The sequence below is a fragment of the Acinonyx jubatus genome, chromosome B2, assembly GCF_027475565.1.
Source record: "Acinonyx jubatus isolate Ajub_Pintada_27869175 chromosome B2, VMU_Ajub_asm_v1.0, whole genome shotgun sequence".
NCBI classification, from domain to species: Eukaryota; Metazoa; Chordata; class Mammalia; order Carnivora; family Felidae; genus Acinonyx; species Acinonyx jubatus.
The window spans coordinates 145,156,697-145,180,547 of NC_069385.1; the positions used below are offsets into that span (position 1 = coordinate 145,156,697).

At 52.2% G+C, this 23,851-nt stretch overlaps 1 protein-coding gene and 1 non-coding gene across 8 annotated transcripts in view; one reads left to right on the forward strand and one right to left on the reverse strand.

Moving 5' to 3' along the window:
- The first annotated feature begins 2,079 nt into the window (after nt 1-2,079).
- CARMIL1 (capping protein regulator and myosin 1 linker 1) overlaps nt 2,080-23,851 on the forward strand; it is a 308,332-nt gene continuing 286,560 nt past the window's right edge. For 2 of the 7 annotated variants that reach the window (XM_053223221.1, XM_053223223.1), the window contains exons 1-2: nt 3,551-3,731; nt 6,625-6,722. Coding sequence is in view for 5 of the 7 variants with exons in the window: in XM_053223218.1 (XP_053079193.1) it covers nt 2,532-2,571; nt 6,625-6,722 (138 nt within the window). In the remaining 2 variants the exon portion in view is untranslated. Of the gene's footprint in view, nt 2,572-3,550; nt 3,732-6,624; nt 6,723-23,851 lie in introns of those variants that run through there. The other 5 variants (XM_053223218.1, XM_053223219.1, XM_053223222.1 and 2 more) reach the window with 5 other exon arrangements.
- TRNAP-UGG (transfer RNA proline (anticodon UGG)) lies at nt 5,063-5,147 on the reverse strand. The gene has a single exon. It is a non-coding gene; the product is annotated as a tRNA-Pro (tRNA).

Sequence of the window (23,851 nt, forward strand, 5' to 3'; positions counted from 1 at the left end):
ATTTGAGTTTTATACCCAAGAAGTAAATGATCTCCAAAATCAGCCAGTCATTTCTGAGTAGCGAGAGAAGAGATTCCTTTGAATTCATGCCTTTAAAGACGTGGGAGCCAATCAACACCCTTCTGCAGTGAAAAAACAAAAACAAAAACAAAAAACAAAACCTGCTTCTTTTCCTGAAATCCCAGCTTTCTTTACAAGATGCTGAGGAACACGGAATTGCAGGACTGTGACACAGCCTTTCTTTTATTCTTTCCACCACCCCAGGCCCCGGCGGTGGGGGGGAGGAGAATCTTTTGTCTTTATTTTCACAAGTTACCACCTGGTTTGGAACCTTCAGGGTTATTTCTGAAGCCCCATTGGTGCCTGCCAGAAAAATCCTCTTGAGCACACACAGTTGAATGGAAGATAGTTTTGAGATGTTAATTTACATTTATTACATAAAAAAGACTGCATAAAGGCAATGTCTAACTTAAAGCAAGTTCCAACTTTTGAGACAAACATCAACGAGCGTGAGGCCACAAGCTTTAAAACCAATTTTGCACAAAACACTTATTCTGCACAAACGTGTTAAGGAGGTCTAAAGGTCTGAGATGAAGTCCTGCCCTCAAACTGCCCACAGTCTAGTTGGACAGACAAACCCAAGCTCAGGGAACAATCCAAGAGTGAAGGCGCAAGTCTGGACAAATACACAAGCCATGAACGAAGGCACCATATGGCTGGGCTTACAAAAGTGTTTCAGGTAATATGTTCTAGTGGTTTTGAATGGAGGGATCACAGTGCTCTGAAAAACCCTGAAAATCGTCACAAGGAAGGTACACATTGGGCTGGAATCGAGAACGTAGGTACAAATCAGATAACCTTAAGGGGAGGGGGAAAGCAAGTAGCCTTGGAGAGAGTCAGCTTGGGGAGGACAGAGGTTAAGAAACGTGGCGAAGACCGCCCTGGGAAATGCCTTCTCGGTGATGCCAGGCTGAGAGGCCGAAGATTACTCTCGCGGACCCAAGGTCCACAGCAGGATTTAAAGCTAGGGGGTTCCCTTTCCTCCCTCTCCTCTCTCTGTCCTTTAAAAACAGAGCCTGATTCGACAGAGGCATTCCCAGCTGCCAGGAAAGAAAGCAGCAACGGAGGGGCTCAAGAACGTTCCTGGCCCCAAAGTGGTCTCTCTGGGGGTGGAGCCCCAGAGGTCGGAGGGGTCAGGTAGGATCACAGCTCAATGCAGCCTCACTCGGGCTTTGGCGACTCTGCCCGGGGTGAAAGGAGGTTCCGCAGCAGGTGAAAGGCTTTTTCCAAAGCGCCCCCTGGATTCCAGGGTGCTGAGATTGCCGACGGCGCTACGGGGCGCCCGCCGAGCGCGCTCGCGCTCTCTCTCGCTCTCTCTCTCTCTCTCTCTCTCACACACACACACACACACACACACACGTGTCTTCTCCCCATATGGTTAGCGCTTCCAGGTTTCGTCTAGCTCCTGCTCACCAGAAATAGAAAATTAATCACGCCGAAGAACCGACAGCGGGGCTCAGGGAGGGCTGGGAAGGGAAAGTGCGCAAAGGGGGCCCAGAGAGCAAGCTGTCCGCGCAGACGGCTCTGCGGAATCTGCGCGCACCCGCAGTCTCGCGTTCTCCGGAGCCCGCCGGGAGGTGGGGACAGGGGACCCGGGGGCCCGCGCACCCCCGGCTCGCCTTCCGCGCAGCCAGCAGATGGCTCCCGGGCCCGCACTCCCCCCGCGCTCCGTCGCCCCCTCTCCAGACGCAGGGCCGGGGCGGTCGGGGAGGGAGGCCGCAGGGAGGGGCGCCCGCCCGCAGCCCCGCAGCCCCGCAGCCCCGCAGCCCGGCGCAGCGGCCTCCTCCCCCGGGCGCTCCGCGCAGGAGGCCGGCCCGGGACGCGTGCGGAGGCCGGCTCTCGCGAGGTGAGGAGGAGCGCCGGCGGAGGCGGTGGAGGAGAGGCGGGAGGAGCAGGAGCAGGAGGAGCAAAGGAGGAGGAGCAGGAGGAGGGGGAGGAGGTGCAGCAGCAGGAGGAGGGAGAGGCGCCGGGGGAGGAGCAGCGGGAGGAGGGGGAGCAAGGGGAGGGCCGGAGCCGCCCCCGCCCAGCCCGGCGGGAGCCGAGGAAACCCCGGCCCCGCCGCGGCGCGGCTCCGCCCGCCCCCTCCGCACGCCTTCCGCCTTCACCTAGGGCCGTAGGTGCGGCGCGGGGCCGGGCGGCAGGAGCGGCGCCGGGAGCCGCAGCCGCAGCCGCAGCCGTAGCCGCGCGGCCGCCCCGAAGCCCGCGGGTCTCCGTTCCGCCGCCGGCAGCTGCGGGGGGGCGTCATGTAGCGGCGGCGGCGGCGGACCCACCTCGGATTTGCAACTCTGTCTCTCTCTCTCTCTCTCTTTCTGGAGGGGCGGGGGGCGCGGCAAAATTGTATCTCCGCCCTCGCTCTCTCGCCTCCACCGGGTGCAGGCTGCATCCGCCTCTAAAAATTGAGGGGCTCGGGGAGGGCGGGGGGCCGCGGATCGGCGTGGGACCGGCACTGCCCCCGCGCCCGGAGGGCCACCATGACCGACGAGAGCGCCGAGGTCCCCGGGGAGCTGACAGGTAAGAGCGGCGCGGCCGCCGGCCGCCGCGCGCCCCTCACCTCCGCCGCCGGCCCGCGGGTCCCGCGAAGTCGCGGCGCCCCCTCAGGTCGCCGCCGCCGTGCTGGGCGGGGCGCCGGCAACTTTGCTCGCGTCTCGCCGCCCGGGAAGCCGAGTCCGGGGCGGGCGGCCGTGGGCAGCGGCGGGGGCCCCCGGAGCCCCGGGGCGCCTCCCCAGCCGCGGCCGGTGGGGGTGGGGGTCGAGGTCGGCGGAAGCGGGGCGGGGGCGGGCCGCGCGGGCTGGGGAGTCCTGGAAGCGAGGAGCACCCCTGACGGCCACCAGCCCACTGCCCCAAACTCGGGGAAGTCCGGGAAGGGCCAGCACGGGGGGCGGGGGGCGAGCGCACGGCGGGGTCACCTCCGGCACCTGCCGGGCACCCCCCACTGGAGCACCCCCCCCCACCCCCCGCCACACGCACACGCGGGGAGGGGGCGCTGCTCTGGGGTGCGCCCCGAGCCCGGCGAGGCGTGGCTTCGCCCAGCCCAGCGGCAGCGAAGGGGTTACAGGACTGACGCAAACGCGGGCCGGGAAACTGAGGGTTAATGACTCCAGCTTATTTTCATAATAGTTAACCTACGGATTCTGCCCATCCGGGAGCCCTGGGAACCTGTGTGTAGTGCCCTGTGCAAGGTGACCTATTGTTTGGGTCCCTTGAGTGTTTTTTTTTTTCTTTTTTTTTGATCGGCAAGGCGGGGGGGGGGGGGGGGCTTTGGGCTGGGTTCCACGTCTTGGGGTTTAACTTAATTATGTGGAGGGTTAAAATGGCAGAACTAAACTGAGGTGAGACAGAGTGTTTTTGAAAACCCACCGTTTAAGCGTGTGTGTGTGTGTGTGTGTGTGTGTGTGTGTAGCGTGTTGTGTTTGAACCAGGTATGTGTGTCTGCGCGTTTTGAGCCCGTGTGGCCTGTGCTCCTGACTGAACCATCCTTGGCGCACTGCAGGGAAGGATGCTGTTTAACGGGTGCTGACAGCAGGAGGAAGTTGTGCCTGCCTGTTCATGTGCATTTGAGAAACTCGCCCCTCTGTGACTCCTTTTAGCCTTAATACTTTGGAGGAGTTTCTGTGCTTTTCCATTGCTCACGTAACTCAGCAGGTGAAACGATGTGAAGGAGCTGTTGCTAGGTTTGTATGGATGCTTCTGCTTTTGTTGAATTAGAAAAAAAAAAACCAAACAAACCTCAAAACGCAAACGTAATTTTTTACCCAAACTTAGGACCTGAAGTTACCGGGCCCTTCCCCCACTCTGGCCTCTCCTCTCTCCCCAACCCTGTGGAGTCGGCTCCTGAGATAAAGCATCAGCTGCCTTTGCCGGAGCGAGTGGCCCATCCGGTTCTGGGAGGCTGAGATCTTCCCAGCACCCCTCTGGGAGGAGAAAACCATTGCCCACAGTCTCTGAAGATGCCTGCAGAGGTCCTGAGAAAGTTTGGGGGAGGGCTGGCCTCCTTGGCCAGGGGATGAGGGCAGCTAAAGAGGTTGGTGGATTTGTGAGTTAGTTGTCCTTGAGCCTGGTAATGAAAAGGTTAGGTAGTTACTTAGACGAGAGAGAGAGAGAGAGAGAGAGAGAGAGAGAGAGAGAGAGAAGGGAAGGGATGGAAATAAGATACCTGGTTTATGTTGATGGTTCTCAAAATAAATCCTCTGGTATGTTTTAAAAGTTGATTTAATCCTTATCTAGAAATGGAATGTGTGCTTATTGAGTCTTGCCCAGCTCACATGTCTTTCAACCAAGTGACACACACTTTTGTGACATGCCCAGTATGATTTTTCTGGGCCTGTGTACGGCCCAATTCGTCTGGGATGGGGGGAATTCCTAGGAAGAAGCACTGCTTTCCTCTCATTGCAAGTGCTGAGACTTCCATTGCCATCGAATCAAAATGGCAACTGTGTGAAAACCTCAGCTAATTCCCTTAAGCCAATCCCCGAAGGTGTTTAAAAAATGTACTGTGTATCTCTCTGATTATGAAAGAAATACGGGCTTGTTATAAAAAAATTTAAACGCTGACAAGGAAGAGAAGACTGTCCTCGGCCGTGTTGCCTCTCCGAGGTGGTTGCTTCTGACCTTTTGGAATCTAACTTTCCAGTCTCCTTCTGTTCTGAAGTCCATTTCTGACACTCCTCTCCCACAGGCCTCTTGTGGGGGCGTGGGGGGGGGAAAGAAGTCTGATCATACCCAAAGCTGGCTGGAGACCTCCCAGGGCAGAGAGGTTCCCCACTTGTCCCCTTTCCTCCCTAACATCCCAGCTCCTCCTTGTCAGTCCCTGAACAAGCTGCATTTTCCCTTGTTTCCTGCCCTTCTCGCTGTGGGCACAGGTCCTCCCTCCTCTTTTTTGCTCTTTTAAAAAAAAAAAATAATTAAAAAAAAGATTTACTTATTTTTGAGAGAGCGCAGGCAGGGGAGGGGCAGAGACAGGGGGGACAGAGGACCCGAGATGGGCTCTGCACAGACAGCAGAGAGCCTGATATGGGGCTTGAACCCATGAACCTCAAGATCATGACCTGAGTCCAAGTCAGATGCTCAACCGACTGAGCCACCCAGGCAACTGGTCCCCTTCTTTGCTCCTATCTAACTTGGTGGCTCTAAACTTTTGTGGTGGGTTTCCAATAAGGATATTTGATTACCCCTTCACAAACATTTATTTATTAAGCTACATACATACTTCATTTAGCATGTATAATTTAAAGTTTATTTATTTTGAGAGAGAGACACAGAGAGAGAGACAGCGTGAGTGGGGGAGGGGCAGAGAGCGAAGGAGAGAATCCCAGGCAGGTCCTTGCTGCCAGTGCAGAGCCCGACTTGGGCCTTTAACTCATGAAACTGCAGATCATGACCTGAGTCAAAACCAAGAGTCGGACGCTTCCCCGAGTGAGCCACCCAGGCACCCCCAGCATGTATAATTTAAAAACATAAACTGAAACATTGCAAAGATAAATAAAACTTCTGTGTTCTTACTGCACCTCGGTGAATTACACATTGCATTTTTTTAAATTCTTTTTTTTAATGTTTTTATTTATTTTTTGAGAGAGAGAGAGAGAGAGAGTGCATGCACACAAGCCGGGGAGGAGCAGAGAGAGAGAGGGAGACCCAGAACTCGAGGCAGGCTGCAGGCTCTGAGCTGTCAGCACAGAGCCCGACGCGGGGCTCGAATCCACGAACCATAAGATCCTGAGTCGAGCTGAGATCCAGAGTCGGATGCTTAACTGACTGCACCATCCAGGCGCCCCTGGACACCCTGCTTTGGACCAGTGGCGTCTTTCCTACTCTTTCAAGATTCGGCTCAGGAGTCCCCTTCTCCCTGAAACCTTCATGAACCTCCTTGTCTGTGATCTCATGGTAGCGAGTGCAGATTTTTCTAGAGGCGTCTGTCTGCGGCCTCTAGACCATAAGCACCTGTGGAAGGCAGGGCCCTCTCCATCCCTGCATCTACAGAACATTTGGCACGCGGGAGCTATTCCTGTGGACATGTATTTTGGATTGAATATATGAATAAGCCTATACGATTATACTGTAGAACACAGAGCTATGGGAGTATAGAGGAGGTTGCTATATTTTGAGGTACACTAACTGGGAGAGGAGGGAAAGGGCATCTCAGGAAAGGGAATAATACCTACAAAGTCCTAAGGGCGTGGGATGGACAGTCGGGTTGCTAAGAGATTTCTAGCTTCATCAGTGGCCAGAGGAGGGGTGGGGGAAGAGAACGAGTGTGCTTTGGCACCTGTTCCATTTGGAGTACTCCCTGGAGTCCCAGGAAGACCTTCCTGCCACCGTGCCCATTTTGAAGTCTCCCCTCCTCTCTCAGTTCCTCCTCTTTGCTCAGCATCTGAGCCCCCAGTATGAAGCACATAGCAGGTGTTCATTAAATACGTGGTGACTGATAACTGTCAGCCTTGTTACAATAAGCTAAAAAACAACGACAATAAGAACAAACAAAAATACTCCTTCGAATGCTCTCTCCTCCCCAGTGCCTTTTTTTTCTTACCAATAAAAGACTATAATGAAACGATTCTCTCCTTTCAGAAAGCATAAAGGATGTTATTGGCAGAAAGATCAAAATTGCAGTGAAGAAGAAAGTCAAGCTGGAAGTTAAGGGAGACAGAGTTGAAAACAAAGTGCTGGTAAGTATTCTCGTTTCTTAAAACGTTTGGAAGTGAAAGTGTTTTTCCTCTTCATTGTTTTGATTGCTTAATTTCCAGGCAACTCAAGTGCTGTGATTCACATTTAGTTTCAAAGTTCTGAGGGCCATTTTGTCTTGGGTTAATTGGAATATCTGGCCATTGAAAGTGAATAGTAGGGCATTTACAGTTTCAAGATTGCAGTGTTGACAATTGTATTTCTTAAAATTATCACAGTCACCCACATTGAGGTCATCTACAGCCTGTTTTCCAATTACTCAGTTTGATGTGAACTGAAGCTTATTTAAAGTTATCTTTGCTGTGGCGGATTGTGTGATTTTATTTGTGAGGACTTAGGGAAGCGTTTAAAAAATTTGTGTCATGTTAGTTGAACTATGTAAGTGTTCTCAGATGTGACGTCTGAGTCACTGTTACTGGAAAGAAAACACCTGTCATTTCACACGGATGTTTGGTATTTCGAAGGGAGCTGCTTGTGGCACTGAGACTGAACTTGGGGTCCCCCCAGCGTGTGGGGTTGCTGCCGGGGACCCGGGGACTGGACCGTGTGCTGGTCAGAGTGGGGAGGTCATTGTCAGTGACTGGGCTGTACCTTTAGAGAAGCGAAGAGCCCTTTGTGGTATTCTAGTGGCTTCTAGGTTGAGGCTGTGGGGAACCTTGATTTAGCCTTGGGGGAATACGTGTTGTTTGTGTTTTTGTCGGAGGGAATATTCTGTTTCTCTTTTTATCATGGGAAATTCTCCAGCATACGCAAAAGTAGAGATTAGTATGTTGAACCCTGTGAGTGTTCATCCAGCTTCAGTAGTCTCTTTGTGTTTCACCCGTCTTGTTTATCGACCACAGTTCCCCCCACACCTCTTGGAGTATTTGAAAACAGATCCCAACCATGTGTCATTGGAAAGAGAATACTTTTAATATTCTGTTTCATTGGTTGAAGTTGCCACAGAAAGATTGTGAAGTGTCTTCCTGATAACATCTGTCTTGAGAATCTTCTCGAATATCTAACTACTTTCCCTGTAGATGGAAGGATTATGCTCTTGATGGATGACTTCTCTTTCTCTGTGGGCTACGTGTATGAGTTGGGATGGCAGAGAAGCTGAAGGGGGAAAACTTGATTGAGTGGCTTTGGCCCTGGTACCCAGTGTGTTCATGTAACCTGCATAATTAGAGTTACCCATAGCAGAAATGGTTGGGGCCATTATTCTGACTTATTTTGCTTTAATGAAGAGTAATTTTTTGGGGCGCCTGGCTGGCTCAGGTGGTAGGGCATGGGGCTTTTGACCTTGGGGTCATGAGTTCAAGCCCCACGTTGGATGTAGAGATTGCTTATGTAAAGAAACTGAAGAAAATTCCTTAAAAACAAGAGTAAAAGAGTACATTTCCTCAGGGTGTATTTTACGTAATGTCGTAGGCTAGTGGTACTTTGGGGGGGGGTGGTAGTGTGGAGAGAAGAAATTTTGTTTCTGCTCTTTGTTGTTTTATACGTTTAAAGTACATCTTCACAAGACGGATCCCCCTTTATAGGATTTGAGGGGTAGTCGTCCAGTGGTCCTTGCTACAAAGGTCTGGCATTATTTGGTGTGGATACCGTTCATGTTGAGAATGAGTGCACGCCGTGAGTGAGATTTACAAAGTGAAAATTTCAAAGACAAATTTAAGTGTCCAGGATGACAAGATTGGCACCTTTACAAGCAGTTATGATTAAGTACCTGATGTGGAGACCCCCCCGATCTTAACGTAAGCCAGTTAAGATTCTAGCCAAATTACACGTCTTTGTAAGCATTTATCTCCCCAAGTCAGGAACTTAAATACTTTCTGGTAGCTTGGTATAGACTTGTTTTAGCTGTTCCTTACATGCATGGGCAGGAATTATTAATAGAAATAGAGTCTGACAATCTTAATGGAAGTATTCAAGTTTGAGCAAGATGGTCAGCGACAGACGACGTGGTTGACTTTGGAGTGTCTGAATTTAGAGAAATTCAGTTATGTACATGAAAACACTGGGGAGGATCTCTTTATCGTTTTCATTCCTGACTTTTGTCTGGCGGTCAGTCTGCTAACATCGGTAACCGGTGAGTTGGCTTCGTAGCTTCAGTGTATCTCGAGTTTTGTTTCTTGTTCTTAGTGTCCTTCCTCATAAGGCTGGGAGTGTGTTCTACGTTCCTTAGTTCCCTCTTTTTACCGTTGGAGACTTTATGCTCTCTGTAGCTTGTTTTCTGGAGAAGGTTTATCTTGATCTTTCTTCTCGTGGTCGTGATGGCTGCTATTCACCGAACACTGACCAGGTGCTGGGCTCTCTGCTGAACATTTCATGGTGCATCAGCCGTCGCAGCCGCGAGAGGTGGGCACTCTTTACATCTCCCTTCACATTCGTAGAGGCTCCGTACGCGGCTTCGGATCGTGCGGCTAGTTAACGACAGAACCGTGGTTTGAACCCAGATCTGCCTCCCTCAATGCCTGTCTGCTTCACCATTATTATCAAAATAAACAGAAAATATCTTCTGGCTTGTTGAATGATTGCACCCTTTCGCCCAATGGTCAGAAAGATCGGGACTCTTGCGTTTATCTGGTGGACGGACTGAGTTGCACGTAATTTCCTGACTTACCGAGCACGTCGGTATGCCAGACGCATTGTATGTACCGGACTTCACGTAGCCAGGCCTCACCGTCCAGCTGGGGAGGTAAATGTGTCAGTGGGCAGTGCTTTGAGCTAGGAGCGGGATGACTGGGGTGGGGGGTGGGGGGGGGGACTGTCACGGCACATCAGAGGGACCCCAGACTCGGACTAGAAGGTGTGGAAGCCTAAGCCGACTCTTGATGTCTGAGTAGGAGTTGCCAAGGGAAGAGAGTAGAGACACGTTCTGGACAAAGGGGACAGAACGATGCCTGGAAGCCGGAGGTGTTTACATGTCAGAGAAGCATCCAAAGTGCGGCTGGAGCACATACAGGGTGGAGAGCGGCCAGGCAGTGAGTTGACTCCTTCCCTTGCGATGGGGATATCAGGTAAAGCCGGACCGCTTAAGTAGGTCTCTTCTCACCACCTGTTTCTAATGACCTGTACCTGAACTTTATCCTCCTGTCTCCAGGGAGGCATAGGGCTCAGTGGATAAGGACCTGGCCCCTGGAGTCACACCTGGTTCAGACGGCAGCCCAGCCACTTTATAACGTTGTTAAGCTCAGTTCCTTTCTCTAATGAAACAGGTGTTCTCACAGTATCTGTTTGTAAATGGCTGCTTTGAAGATTAACCAGGATATGTCTCAGTGCTGCTTGGTGCCATGCCCAGCACGTGATACACACCCAACCAGGGATCAAAGGAGAGGAGCCAAGGCGTGCTACATTGTCTTCTTGGTGACCCGGACGATGCCACCCCTTCTGGTGCCCACGTGTCCACTGCCTTTGTTGAGAGGCTGTGTTCCCTGTTCGCCAGGAGGCCCGGGAGAGTTGTTTCTGGTCTGTGTCCCCTTTCCAGCAGGATGGAGTGCTGACCAGATCCCAGATTCCTGAGGCAGGCTCTGCTCACATGGAAGCAGAAGTGTTGGGAGTGCAGGAGGAAGGGCGCTTGGTGGTCAAATGCGCTTGGCAGTTGGGGCGTCAAGGACAAACCAGTGTCTTTCCTGCACGGCTACCAGAGCCACTAATACACCAGTGGGTGCTGTAGAGGCCTGAGAAAGAGATGAAGTGTGTGGTCTTTCTCAGACTTCTTTGGCCAGAGACCCTACCGACCACGGGCCAGAGAGCCTACCAACCACGGGCCAGAGGCCCTACGGACCACGGGCCAGAGGCCCTACGAAACAGGGCCAGAGGCCCTACCGACCACGGGCCAGAGAGCCTACCAACCACGGGCCAGAGGCCCTACGGACCACGGGCCAGAGGCCCTACGAAACAGGGCCAGAGGCCCTACCGACCACGGGCCAGAGAGCCTACCAACCACGGGCCAGAGGCCCTACGGACCACGGGCCAGAGGCCCTACGAAACAGGGCCAGAGGCCCTACCGACCACGGGCCAGAGAGCCTACCAACCACGGGCCAGAGGCCCTACGGACCACGGGCCAGAGGCCCTACCAAACAGGGCCAGAGGCCCTACCGACCATGGGCCAGAGAGCCTACCAACCACGGGCCAGAGGCCCTACGGACCACGGGCCAGAGGCCCTACCAAACAGGGCCAGAGGCCCTACCGACCACGGGCCAGAGAGCCTACCAACCACGGGCCAGAGGCCCTACGGACCACGGGCCAGAGGCCCTACCAAACAGGGCCAGAGGCCCTACCGACCACGGGCCAGAGGCCCTACCGACCACAGGTTAGGAAACCAGCCCAAGCTGGTGCCTCTTGGGGCAGTCAGAGTAACGGGCTGTCCATCCTGAGGAGTGCTCTCTGCGGTCAGGTCCTCATGCCCCGTACTTTTTACATGGTGGGCAGGTCCCCTGAAGGCCACATGCTGGCACATGTCATCTGTTGCCGTAATACCTTTCTCTCTTGTCTGTAGGACATGCCATTAGGAAGTCATTCTGTCTTAGGCTGTTATTTCATTTTCTCATTTGCTAATTGAATCTTCACCCGATTTTTGCAATACCTGGACTTTTAAAAATGTGTTTTAATTTATGTAGTTTTAATTTTTATTTAAAAATTGTGAGTGTTTATTTTTGAGAGAGAGAGAGAGAGAGAGGAAGACAGAGTGTGAGTGGGGGAGGGGCAGAGAGAGACGGAGACATAGGATCCGAAGCAGGCTCCAGGCTCCGAGCGGTCAGCACAGAGCCCGACGCGGGGCTCGAACTCGCGAACCGTGAGATCGTGACCTGAGCCAAAGTCGGACGCTTAACCGACGGAGCCACCCAAGCGCCCCAATTTATGCATTTTAAATTAAACTTTTCATTGATTGTAGATGGTTGTAGATTTTAACAGTTGTCAGAAGTCAGGTCCCTGGTACCCTTCATCCAGTTTGTCGTCTGTTGCAGAATTATAGCTATGACATCACATTCAGGATATTGCCACTGATGCTGCAAAGTGCAGAACATTGCTGTCACCTCAGGGATCCCTCATATTGCCTTTCAGAGCCACACCCGTGTATGCACTTCTGTGGCCCCTGGTAGCCGCTAAAGCGTTCTCCGTTTTTATAATTTTGTTGCTTCGAAAATATTATACATACGTAATCGTGTGGTATATGCCTTTTGGGAGTTGTTTTGTTCTTGTTTTTTTTTTTTTCCACTTTGGATAATTCCCTAGACATTTACCAAGGTTGTTGAACAGCATAGCCACTGTGCCTCCCCATGCCCCCCCACTCCAGGGACTGTTCCATGCTATGGATGTCCCCTCACCTGTTGAGGGACCTGGGGGTTATTTTCTGTTTTGGGGTTGTTATTTGGGGAATAAAATGGAAGTAAACACTGGGTTACAGACTTCCGTGTGAACACGAGTCTTCATGTGTCCCCGGTAAATGCCAGGGAGCACAAGTGCAGGCTCATATTGGCATTGCCTGCTTAATTTTACAAGAAGCTGTCAGCTGTTGTCCCAGTGGCTGTGGCACTGTGGAGTCCTGTCAGCGAAGAGTCGGTGAGCCAGCGGCCCCAAGTCTTTGACAGCATTTGGTATATTGCCTCAGCCTCTCCCCTCCCCTCCCCTCCCTTCCTCTCCTTTTTTCCTCTCATCTTTTTCTCTTTTCCTTTCTTTTCTGTTCTTTTCTTTCCCTTCAGGGCTAATGGTTGAAAGAAAACCATTGTCAGGAGGAAGCAGGGTCCTTGGTGACCTCTTTCCGTCCACGCTCCTGATGCCGCTTGCCTCGGAAGAGGAAGGTGGTCTCCCATCTCCCTGGTGGTGACTCTGAAGCGTGTGGAAGGTTCACCGCTGGTCTCAGCCTTGCCTTTTCTGTTGCATTTTGGAATTGTATCACCTCTGCCAGCCCACTGTTCTTCCACAACCCTCACCACGTGGGCCGGAAGAAGCAGGGCAGGCGGGGAAAAGCGTGTCTGCCGATGTCAGCTTCCCCGTATGTCACCCGTTCCCTCTGGAACAATTCATCCCTCGTTCTCTTACATTCTTTTGAAAAGTCAACCTGGAATCTCTTGAATATATTTTCTTTTTGACTTTTTCTGTATAACTTCTGAGCATCTTAGGCTTCTTGGGATAAGCCTGCGTTAACCTTGAACGTGTTGAAAAGCGTGAGGATGTTCTTTTGGGTAACATGTACCCCTAAGATATTTTGGTGGCAGGCTTTCAGTAACTCAAAACATACACCCGACTGCTACCTGTTTGTTTTAAAAATACTTTCAAAGGGGGCCTCGCTCTCCCCTGAAAGTTTTGTAAGCGTCTGGCCCACGTTAATTATTTTCAATGTCAGATATTCTCTGATACGGGAAGCAATGCTCCGTGAGACTAGGCCGTGTCCATTTTGCACGGCCAGACCGCGTACTCTTTCCCTCACTCCCCAGTCTCTAACGGCTGACGTGATTCAGCACGGCCTGTGGCACGGTCACTTCTCAAACACCCACTCTGGAATTTGTGTTCCGCGGCTACTTTTAGGCGACAGCAGCCTCGGCCGATGGTGTCCAGACTTTTCTTTTTTAAACCAGTGGCACCTTTTTTAAAACACGTAATTTTCCAAAGAGCTCGTAAAGTCGAGACACCTTAGGAGTATTTTTTTTTTTTTTTTTTTTTGCCGGTTCGTAGTTCAGTCCGAAATAGCATCAACCCGATCAGCGATCTCGGCGAGTGGTTTTGATGAACGTAAATTAGAAATAGAAGGGGAGATTGGATTCTGTTCTGGCTGCACATTTCAGAGGGACTCCGTATTCACCAGCTAAGTGGGACAGCTGTCACAGTGCCTAAAACAGCCACAGCCGCGGTCTCAGGGTGCTTTCCGAGGGAGACAGCAGGAGAAGCTTTGTTCTTCTGGAACGCGGTGTATGCTGACTGCACAGCGTACCTCGGCATTGATCTCTAACAGGCTGAACTTGGCCCGACGCATCGGGGCCCGTGCTTGTGCCTTATTCCAGTAGTTAAAACAGAAGGAGGGACGGAGTTCACGTCCGAGGTCTGTAGACCGTGGCGGCCTCCGAGGAGCCCTGCCGGGGACAGCCGTTGTGCCAGGCCTCTGGCGTGCCCCCCTCGCAGGAGGCTCTGTGCCCGTTTTCTGGGGGAATTTGAACGCTGGTCCCTGTGGCACCACGAGGAGTGTCGACTTTTCAGGATCGCTTACCGTTCAGCGCGTGGGTAATTTTCAGAGCACCTGGGTGAAGTTACACGACCCGAGGAACTCGAGCCGTAGAAAGCAGCGGGCACACCGAAACCACCTTCAGGAGGGGGTATCGGAGGGCACGCGTTGTTGCCAAGGGGCCTGGCCAAAGTTCTGGGGCCTTCAGAGTAAACCCGCATTGCAGCGCTTCCGAATGCCCCCCGCTCAAAGCTGGAGGCGGCCCCCCACTCGTCTCGGGGCCCCGGGGGTCGGAGGCAGGCGCTGGCTCTGGGCATGTGTTTCCAGAAGCCAGCTCTGGCCAGTGTGAACCTGTTACCCGAGCCCCTTCCACGTTCTCCGGTCTCCTCTGCCGCTGCCCCAGTTCCTTCTGAGGTTAGGAGAGGAGAGTCCGGTGACCTTGGGCAGGAGCCCTCGAATGTATACCAGGCGTGCAGGAACTTTGTTCTTAAAAAGAGACTCTTTTCCAGCCTCTGGGATTTCACCACCCTGGGAGCTGGGCGCTCAGGCACACCCCGGGGCGCGGGGAGGCAGGGGTGTATGTGAGCTGTGTGAAAGGGGCATTGTAGAAATGCAGGAGCCAGGAGATCTGTACAAAATATGGAATGAATAGGGAGAACCCTGTTTTTCAGAGTTCCAGAGAAAACAAAGCCTTCAGTGAAGAGTTCCCGTAACACCGTTTCGTTTCATTGGAAACACTGTTAGTGTCTGTTGTTAAAACAGATTGAGAAATGCAACTTTATAGAATGTGGCCAAGGGCAGAAGATTCCACCGCCGCACCCCCGTCATCCTCCCTTTCTAAAATGCTTGTTGTCTTTGAAGAGAGTGTAAGAATTTGGGCTGCTCTATGTGGGGCGTATTGTCTGGATCTGTTACTCTGCCCTATTTCTCTCTCTCTCTCTCTCTCTCTCTCTCTCTCTCTCTCAATAGATCACGTCCCCCAAGTCTTTGAGAAAAGAGGGGTAAAGGCGGGAAAGGAAGGATGCTTCTGGGGGGTGTGTGTGTGTGAATAGTCCGTTCACTTTCACCCACCGAGTCCTTTTCCTCGTACTTGTTTTTTGGAGAGAGTTTTTCTCTCTCGAAAACATTATGTCTTGGTGAATCTGGGCGTGCAGGTGTCTTGTTCTCTTTAGCTACGGTGGGTGTAGGGCAGGTCCTCTGAGAGGTTGGGGCGGGGTGGACGCGTCTCCTGAACTGTACTTGGAGCATTTCCAGCCTGTGGCGAGAGCTAGCGATGAACGTGCTTAGTCCCGCTAAGGAGGCAAATGTGTCTTTGCCTGCTGATTCCTGGGCCTTGGGGGTCTCAGGAGACATTGTGGGAATCGAGTGGGGTTAGTGTCCTGGTCTTCCAAATGCCAGCAGGTCTGGAGGACCCGACCCCAGCCGACTCTGGGGAAGTTTGCTCAGATCTTGGCGTCCTTGATCGCTGCCCAGGGGGTCTTGGGCCTGGAGGACTCTTAGTGGCCATCTAACCATGGGCCCTAGCCTATGAGAAGTTTCTTCTGTGACATCCCTGGGTGTCCATACACAAGCCAGGTGTCCACTTTGTGCTTCAGTACTTCCGGAGGTGGGAAAAATGAGAGTCCCCAGAAAGCCCTTTGTTGGTTTGGGCTGGAATCTGCTTCTCCGTAACTTGTCTGCGTTTGTTCCTGCCGGGTCTGCTGGGACCTCACAGAACCCCCTCCTTGCCTCAGTGCTGTTCAGGCATTTGAAGGCAGTCGTCATCTTTCAGCCCTCAGGCTAACTATGCTCCCTTCCTGCAGTCTGCCTTGAGGAGGATGCTGCTTTCACAATGGTCCCAGACCTGCTCACCTGCTTTGGAGTCATTCTTCTTAGTCCATGAGCCTTTTGAACTGTAGACGTTCGGGGATTGAACTGGTCGGTGTTTGGGGATTGAACTGTAGACCTTTGGTGATTGAGCTGTTGGTGTTTGGGGATTGAGCCGTCGACGTTTGGCTATTGAACTGTCGACGTTTTGGTGATTGAACTGTCGACGTTTTGGCGATTGAACTGTCGGTGTTTGGGGATTGAACTGTTGGTGTTTGGGGATTGAACCTTCGGCGTTTGGTGATTGAACCGTCGGCGTTTGGCGATTGAACCGTCGGCGTTTGGCGATTGAACCGTCGACCTTTGGCGATTGAACCGTCGACCTTTGGCGATTGAACTGTAGACGTTTGGAGATTGAACTGGTTGGTGTTTGGGAATTGAACTGTCGGCACTTGGCGATTGAACTGTAGACTTTTAGCGATAGAACTGTTGATGTTTGGCGATTGAACTGTAGACCTTTGGTGATAGAACTATGTTTGGTGATTGAGCTGTTGGTGTTTGGTGATTGAGCTGTCGACATTTGGCGATTGAACTGTCGGTGTTTGGGGATTGAACTGTCGGTGTTTGGGGATTGAACTGTCAGTGTTTGGCGATTGAACTGTTGACGTTTGGCGATTGAACGGGTCGGTGTTTGGGGAGCACCAGAGTTTGGCACACTCTGAAGCTGAATTAAACAGCATGTCTCAGAGCCTTCAACAGTGGGCTCCTGTGGATTGCGCCTCTTGAAGGGAGGTTGTAGAGTGTCATCCCAGAATTGTCCCTCCAGGCCGTGTGGGAAACATCCAGGTACCGCAGTGTGACGAGAGGAGAACACCGGCTACACATTGCTGGGGCGCTGAAAACGATTTCTCTTTTTTTGTTGTTTTTAATTTTGAAAGCATCTGTGTTATTTGCATTACTAAGATGTTACATGGGAAAGTAAAACTCTCATCTAGGCGATCAATTCAGCAGTGACCACTGAGGGGGCACCGGGTGCCTCAGTTGGTTAAGCATCGACTTTGGCTCAGGTCCTGATCTCGCGGTTTGAGCCCCGTATCAGACTCTCTGCTCTCAGTGCAGCGCCTGTCCTCTGTCTCCCTCTCTCTCTCTCTGCCCCTTCCCCACTTGTGCTCTCTTTCAAAAATAAATATTAAAAAAATAATAGGGACCATTGGAAAAATTGTAAGTATTCTTTCGTATTTTTCTACACTAATGTACATAGAAGTGTATGACACTTTAAAAATGGCATTATGAATACTATTTTGTACTGTACTTAAAAAATTTCGTATTTAAGGTCAAAGCTTTCCATGACAATAACGTGATACATTACATACGTATTAATACCGTATACGTATGGCGTATATATTGGATAACATGTATCTACGTTTTGGACTTCTGCACGGCACTTCATTAACGGCTGTAATTTATCTGACACTTTTTGTGAGGTATTTAGGTTGCTTCCAGTGTTTTGCCTTATAAATGAGAACATCCCCATATTTATTTCTCTTGGATGAATTCCCGGAAGTGAAACTGCCGCCTGACAGGCTTTTTAAAGGATGCGTTTCTCACCTGATTGTTATTCAGGAAGTCTCAATGGAGAGTAATTCCCCTGCCGCATCAATTGTGTTGTCTTTAAAAAAAAAAAAAATCTATTTAGCAGCCTGGCTCCTTCTCTTTGTTCAAGTTCTTGGATTTCTTAGGCCAGTGCCCCTTGGACTCCAGCTCCTGAGGCAAACTTTTAATTTAATTTAATTATTTAATTATTTGTTTGGCAATTTAAGGCCCTTTCAGGTCCACCCGTGGGATGCGTTGTCTTCTGTGGTATATTTGCAGGCGTGGGGTCCTGTGGTTCTTGTCTTTTCTGGTGCCTGCAAATGGGTTTCCAGGGTCACAGCTTTTTTTTTGTTTTTCCTTTAGCTTTATATTTTTGGTTTTTGTTAAAAATTTTTTTTTAATGTTTATGTTTTGAGGGAGACAGAACAAGCAGGGGAGGGTCAGAGAGGGAGACACAGACTCCAAAGCAGGCTCCAGGCTCCGAGCTGCGGCACGGAGCCTGACACGGGGCTCGAACCCACGGACCGCGAGATCATGACCTGAGCTAAAGTCGGATGCTTCGCCGACTGAGCCAGCCAGGCGCCCCTCCTTTAGGTTTTTACAAACATTTTTACTGAAGCGCAGATGGCATACGCCGTTACCCTAGTGGCCGGGGTATGACACAGTGCCGTTCCACGGTCCCGTCCGTACCTTATGCCGTGCTCACTGGGGTGAGTGTGGTTCCCAGCCAGAATCACGGCCCTGGACTGTCCCCGTGCCGGCTTCTGCTGAATCAGCCGCAGTCTTTTCCCGAGCTGGACCCGAGCTCGTGTGAGGCTGGACTGCAGCATTTAGACCTTTGATCTTTGTCCCAGTCATGGGACTTTCTTACCTCGGGTCCCCAAATGCTCTTTATAAATGGTGGTTCCGCAGATCTGCGAGTGATAAGGCCCAGGCACTTTCACGAGACTAAGCGCAGATGAGAGGAGCCCCAGGCTAATGGGCACGTACAGCTGGTCCTGTGTCTTAGAGGATTCTTCTAGTATCGAAATGAGAGGACACATCGCTGCTTCTCCCCGACGGCGGTGAAGGCAGTTTATTTACGTCACCTGCGGAGCTCACACGGACTCTCTTGAGTTGCATGGCCGTTCGCTGCTCCGTCTGTGCCTTCGGAGGGGTCTTCCCTGCTTCGTCACCCCTCTCCTGACCCCCGCGCCCCCCCCCCCCCCCAGCTGGGGCCGGGCCGGGTAAGGCCCTGTGAGCTCCCCCCAGGAGCCTCTCAGCCCCTCAAGGTTCAGCCTGCATGTGTCTCCTTTCATAGCTGCTCGCCGGCCTCCACTTTGCTTGTGGCACCCTGAGGTTCCCCGGGGAACCCCGTGGAGAGCAGGCGCGCAAGACCCCCTCCACCTTCAGGGCCGCGTTCTTAGCGGCTCTGTGGAATCGACGGGAACACGAGCGCCCGATGCCGGGCCGTTGCGGAGATTTCGGGAGCAATGCGGGCGCCTGTAGGACATCTCTGTGCCCCTGATTGACGCCCGCCCCCTGAGGCCTGCCCTCTGCCCTCCGGCCCGGCGGTGGTCTTGTTGCGGGTGAGCTCAGGGTGCGGCCAGTGGAGGCCCCGGCTGCTTGGTGAGGCTCCAGCAGTGGTGTTTTTGATTTCCTGACTCCATTGGTTTTAGATTGCTCGTCTCTGGCAACCAGACAAGACTTACCCCACGGGAAGAGAAGGAACTGAGACCTGGAGAGGAGCCCCCGGTGCCTGCTTTCCTGCTGCCTCTGGGACGACTGGGTTTGGCTCCGGGGGCGGCCAGCAGCTTCCCTTTTCGGTCCTGGGGGCCCCGTTCCCCTTCTTCGCCCGCATCCTCGGGGTAGCAGAAGGGCTGCAGCCGGGCAGCTTTCTGCTCACTGTCTCCCAGGCACGCCTGGTGCGGCCGAAAACCCACACTGGCTGCGGACGGTGACCCGGCTCGTGTGGATGCTTCCACTCTGGGGTGGCCCGCTCCTTCTCAGAGCGTCTGTCCCCTCACGGGCCATCGTGTGTGACCGGACCGGGAGCCGCTGGCAGCCGTTTCCTTCTCAGCAGTTTGCTGAGGCACCCTCTCATGTCCCACTGTCTTCAGTGTGGCCGGGCGGGAGAGGGTGGGCCAGCCCAAAGGAGAGGCCACAAGCACCTTGTCACCTAGAGTTTCTGAGGCATTGTTCTCGCTGCAGAGGTTTACCGAAGGTGACGTGAGTGCAGGAAGCCTTCTGCGCCCAGTCCCTTTCTGTGTGGCTCTCTGGGACTAGCCAGCCTCTCTGTCCGTCAGAGGAGGGCTCTGCTTTTTGATGTTCTGGAGAGACATGCTTGCGGTGTACTTAGCCTTAACTCCAGGGGTGGCTTTTTTTTTTTTAATGTTTTTATTATTTATTTTTCAGAGAGAGAGAGACAGAAGTGCGAGCAGGGCAGGGACAGAGAGAGAGGGAGACACAGAATGCGAAGCGGGCTCCAGATACTGAGCCATCAGCACAGAGCCCGACGCGGGGCTCAAACCCATGAACCTTGAGATCATGACCGGAGCCGGAGTCAGACACTTAACCTACTGGGCCACCCAGGCACCCCGCTCTGCGAGATTTTATGTAAATACTCTAAAAGAAGGATCTCTACTCTTATCTTCTCCTGGTCCTGTGCAAGATACTTGTCTTAATGTTTCCTCCGCTCAGAGCTGTTTTAAGCCGGTATTGGTGTCTCTACAGAAACGGGTTTAGGAGTTTTTCACTCTGCTGCTCTTAAGGAAGGTGCACTGTTTTTTGAGACTTTTTTTCCTCTAAGAAAGGGTTTGAGGAACATGTCTCTGAAGGCAGTCGTGTGCCTTTTCTGTGGGTTTCTTTTCTCCCCTTCTTTTTGCTGCAAACCCGGATGTGTTCAGAAATGGGCTTCAGCCCTTTTTTTCTCTTCCACGTGAGTCAGGTTGCAAACAGGACAACAGCTCGCAAACATCAGTGGTTGGCTCTCGCTCGTCCCCATAGGGCTTTGTCGGCCCGCTTGGGGCACTCCCGCCTGTTCTTGGTGCCTGACTCAGATTGCTTCTTCCTGTGTGCCAGTCAGGATTGCTCTTTGTTTTATGGCAAGGGGTGTTATTTGGACTCCTTGGCTTGAGCGGCTCTGCTTTTCCACATTAGAGCATCTCTGGGCATGCTGGTTTCAGAATCTCTGGGCCACGCAGGATTCTTACCTCCTCAGCCACCTGTGCTGGGCACAGGCGACCCCTGTGCTGGGGCGAATCAGCCTCAGCACTAGATGTTCGAGACCAAACAGTTCCATGTTGCAGGGGGCTGCCTGTGCATCACAGGTGTTGAGTAGCGTCCCTGGCCTCTAGCCACTAGCTGCTGGAGGCATCACCTCCTTCTCCCAGTTAGGACGATTAGAAATGTCTTCAGACATCGTCAGATGTTCTCTGGGCATCAGCATTGCCACAGAGTTGAGACCCACTGGTTTCGATCGGTCCCTAGTCTTACTTAGTTTATAGAGTTATATTGGAGTCAGAAAACGTACGGTTGTATAATGTAATTATGATTGACTTACCTACAAACCCATAAGCATTAAAAAACATTTCTTTTTGAAGTACTTAGATGCTTAAATCTGTACAGTCTTTTAACGTTTGTTTATTTGAGAGAGAGAGAGAGAGAGAGAGAGAGAGAGACAGAGGATCCAAAGTGGGCTCTGTGCCGACAGCAGAGATTCCCCCTAACTGCAAGACCATGACCTGAGCTGAAGTCACACGCTTAACCGGCTGAGCCACCCAGGCGCCCCCATACTTAAATCTGTGTAAAACAAAATAACAGGTTGCACCGAGTGGAAGTTTGTCTTAAGACACCTACTAGGTGGTTTTCTGTGGGTGGCTCCAAGAACTGCACATTGTAGCGTCACCTGGGAATTTGTTAGGGGCGCAAACTCCCGGGGGTCCCGTCCAAAGCTATTGAATCGCACACCCTGGGAGTGCAGCCCAACAGTCTGTTTCCCCAAGCCCTTAGGATGATTTTGATCTGGACGAAACTTGAGAAACACTGGATTAGATTCCTAAGCCCCAGGTAGAGACCTATGGAATAAGTCTTAGCGAGAAATCATCGTAACCTATTGTACACAGAATTTTAGAGTCTGCTTAGGGAAACGACTCGGCCGAGGCACTTAGATGCGAGGTGTTGGCTGCCTCTGAGACCCTGCCATGCTTCCAGTTTCCTTTTGAGGGTTTCCTTTCCTCAGCAGCCCTGTGCTTGGCACAGGAAGCCCCGCACCTTGGCCGCAGCTGATTGAACAAGGGGTGGTTGTGCCTGACCCCCAAGGCCAGTGTCTGTAGTCAGCCATCAGCCTGTGCCTCGCAGGTGTGCCCACCCGACAGGGCTGATCTGTATTGGACAGAAGTTCTTCTTGTTGGAGGAGAGAGAGAGAGAGAGGCAGACAGACAGGCAGACAAAGACAGAGGAGGGAGAAGAGAGCGTAAGGCACGAGGCAGTAAAAGCCCTTGTATAACAGAATCCCTGGCTGTTAATGAGCCAGTTGTGTGTGGTGAGAAGAGAGAGAGTGGGACGAGGGTGACGGAGCCTGGGATGGCTGCTTTGGAAAGAGCGAGCCTGAAGTTGAGTGCGTTGAACTCTTGAAACTGACATAGCTAGGAACGGTAGTTTTTCGTTTTCTACGAGACCCTACTGGGCAGCTGCTGATAGGGTTTCCTGTCTTCCTTCTCTAAATACCCTCATGTTAGACCATCGGGAACTGAGACATCTTCGGTGTATGTCTACTTTTTGTCGCCTGCGGGAGTCCAGCAGCAGAGAACTTCTGTTGGAGGGCTGAGTGGGCTGTGTAGGCAGGTGCCTGGCTTGCTTCTTGCGTCAGGCAGGGACTCCCGGCCTGGCTGTGCAGAAGCTTTGGGGTAGCCCTGCCTCGTTGCTTGAACACAGTCTCTTCGTGAGGGCCTCACGTGTCGTCCGAGTCAACGCTGCAGGAAACTTGCCCCGAAGAAACCTGTGCAGGGCGTGTTTCAGAAAACCTTGGACCTGGGTCCACTTCCTTTAATCAGACCAATGATCCATTGGTTTCACTTTCGTACCATTTCCTCTTAACGTTTCCTGCTTAAGGACTCTCAGTGCTTTCTCTTTTGAGGGAGAGTTAGAGCCTTAAAAAAAAAAAATCATTGGAAATACAGGCAGTCGAGTGTTGAAATCAGCTTTGTGAATCGTTTTCTAAAAGTTCAGTGGATGTAAAGAAATGTCTTTGCAGCTCGAATTAGTGGCCAGGCCCTGCTCGGTTGGTTAGTCCCTCTCTTATTATTCTGCTCATCCCTGCCTCCCTCCCTGTCTTTCCCATTAAAACCTGGACCAGAATGCAAGTATCCTCAAGCTCATTCACTGGATTCTGTCCCACAAATGAGTCCAGAGGAGGAATGAGCAGAGACGAAGGTTCCGTTCCCAGTTGCCCACATGGGGGTCAGATTCCCGGAATTGAGGCCACTGCTCGTCTTCAAGGCCAGTTGAAAAGATCTGGGGCCCGACTCCGCATAATCAGGATTCTCCTCTTACCAAACTAGTATCCTCGGGGACACTGAACGCTGCTTGAGAGCCCAGGACCGCTTCCTTGTTGTCTCTCTGTGTCGCGCAGCCCCACCCCCTAGTGATCTTTTCGTGGGTTGTGGGTATATTTGCCTAATAGACGGGCCAGGCCCGGAGTACAGATCTCAAGCCCGAACTGGTCTTCCCAGGGTCCCTTTGTTCAGCGGCCTTGTCTGACATCGCCTGTCTCTAATTCAGCGTCCTGCAGGGCGCGGGGACCGGTGACAGTGGCGTGGGCAGCTACGCATACTTGAATTGGGCTCTGTGCTCTGGTTGGTGATGAGAGCCGTGGAGAAAGCCAGTAGATGCTCCCTGACTAGTTCGTTTGAGCTCCTGCTCAATGGGTGCCTGACCCGGGGCCCCCGGGACGCTCAAGGACAAAAGCTACTGCAAATCCCACCCTGTGGTGCTGGGCGGCGTGGGCGAGCCCTTGTGCAAATGACTTGCTTTTCTTCTTTCTGCTTCTGCACGCCATTTCGGAGAGAGCGAGTCCTCTGCTGGCGGCACAGGCTTGGTTTCGTCGCTTCTGTGGCACAGAGACGGCGTGCCCTTTCAATGTTCAACTGGCTGCCAGCTCTTCCCTTCCTGGGGGAAGATAATCCTCCTTTCCATCGTGAGAGTTGTTCTTGACGGTTCAATGGAGAGATTCCTTAGGCTCTCAGAGGTGACACTTCATTTCTTTTGTGTGATAAAATTCTAATGCGTCATTTTATTTTCTTACTTTTAAACGCGCGAAGCCGTCACCTAATTTTCACCGACGGTTGTCGGAAATAGCCCAAGAGAGCGCCTGGTTTCCTGTCAGCCCCGCTAGTAATCCGTGTTGTCACATAAACCAGAAGACATCTTGTGTAGCTCTGTGCCTCTGTTTCTCACACTGAGGAACAGCCCAGAGCATGGGTAGGAAGAGCTGTGCTGGGAGGGAAGTGACCCTGCCTGAGAACGTGGACGCTGCACTTCCCAAACTTGAATGTGTTTCTCTCCATTTCTCCTTTCTCGGAACCTTCAGCA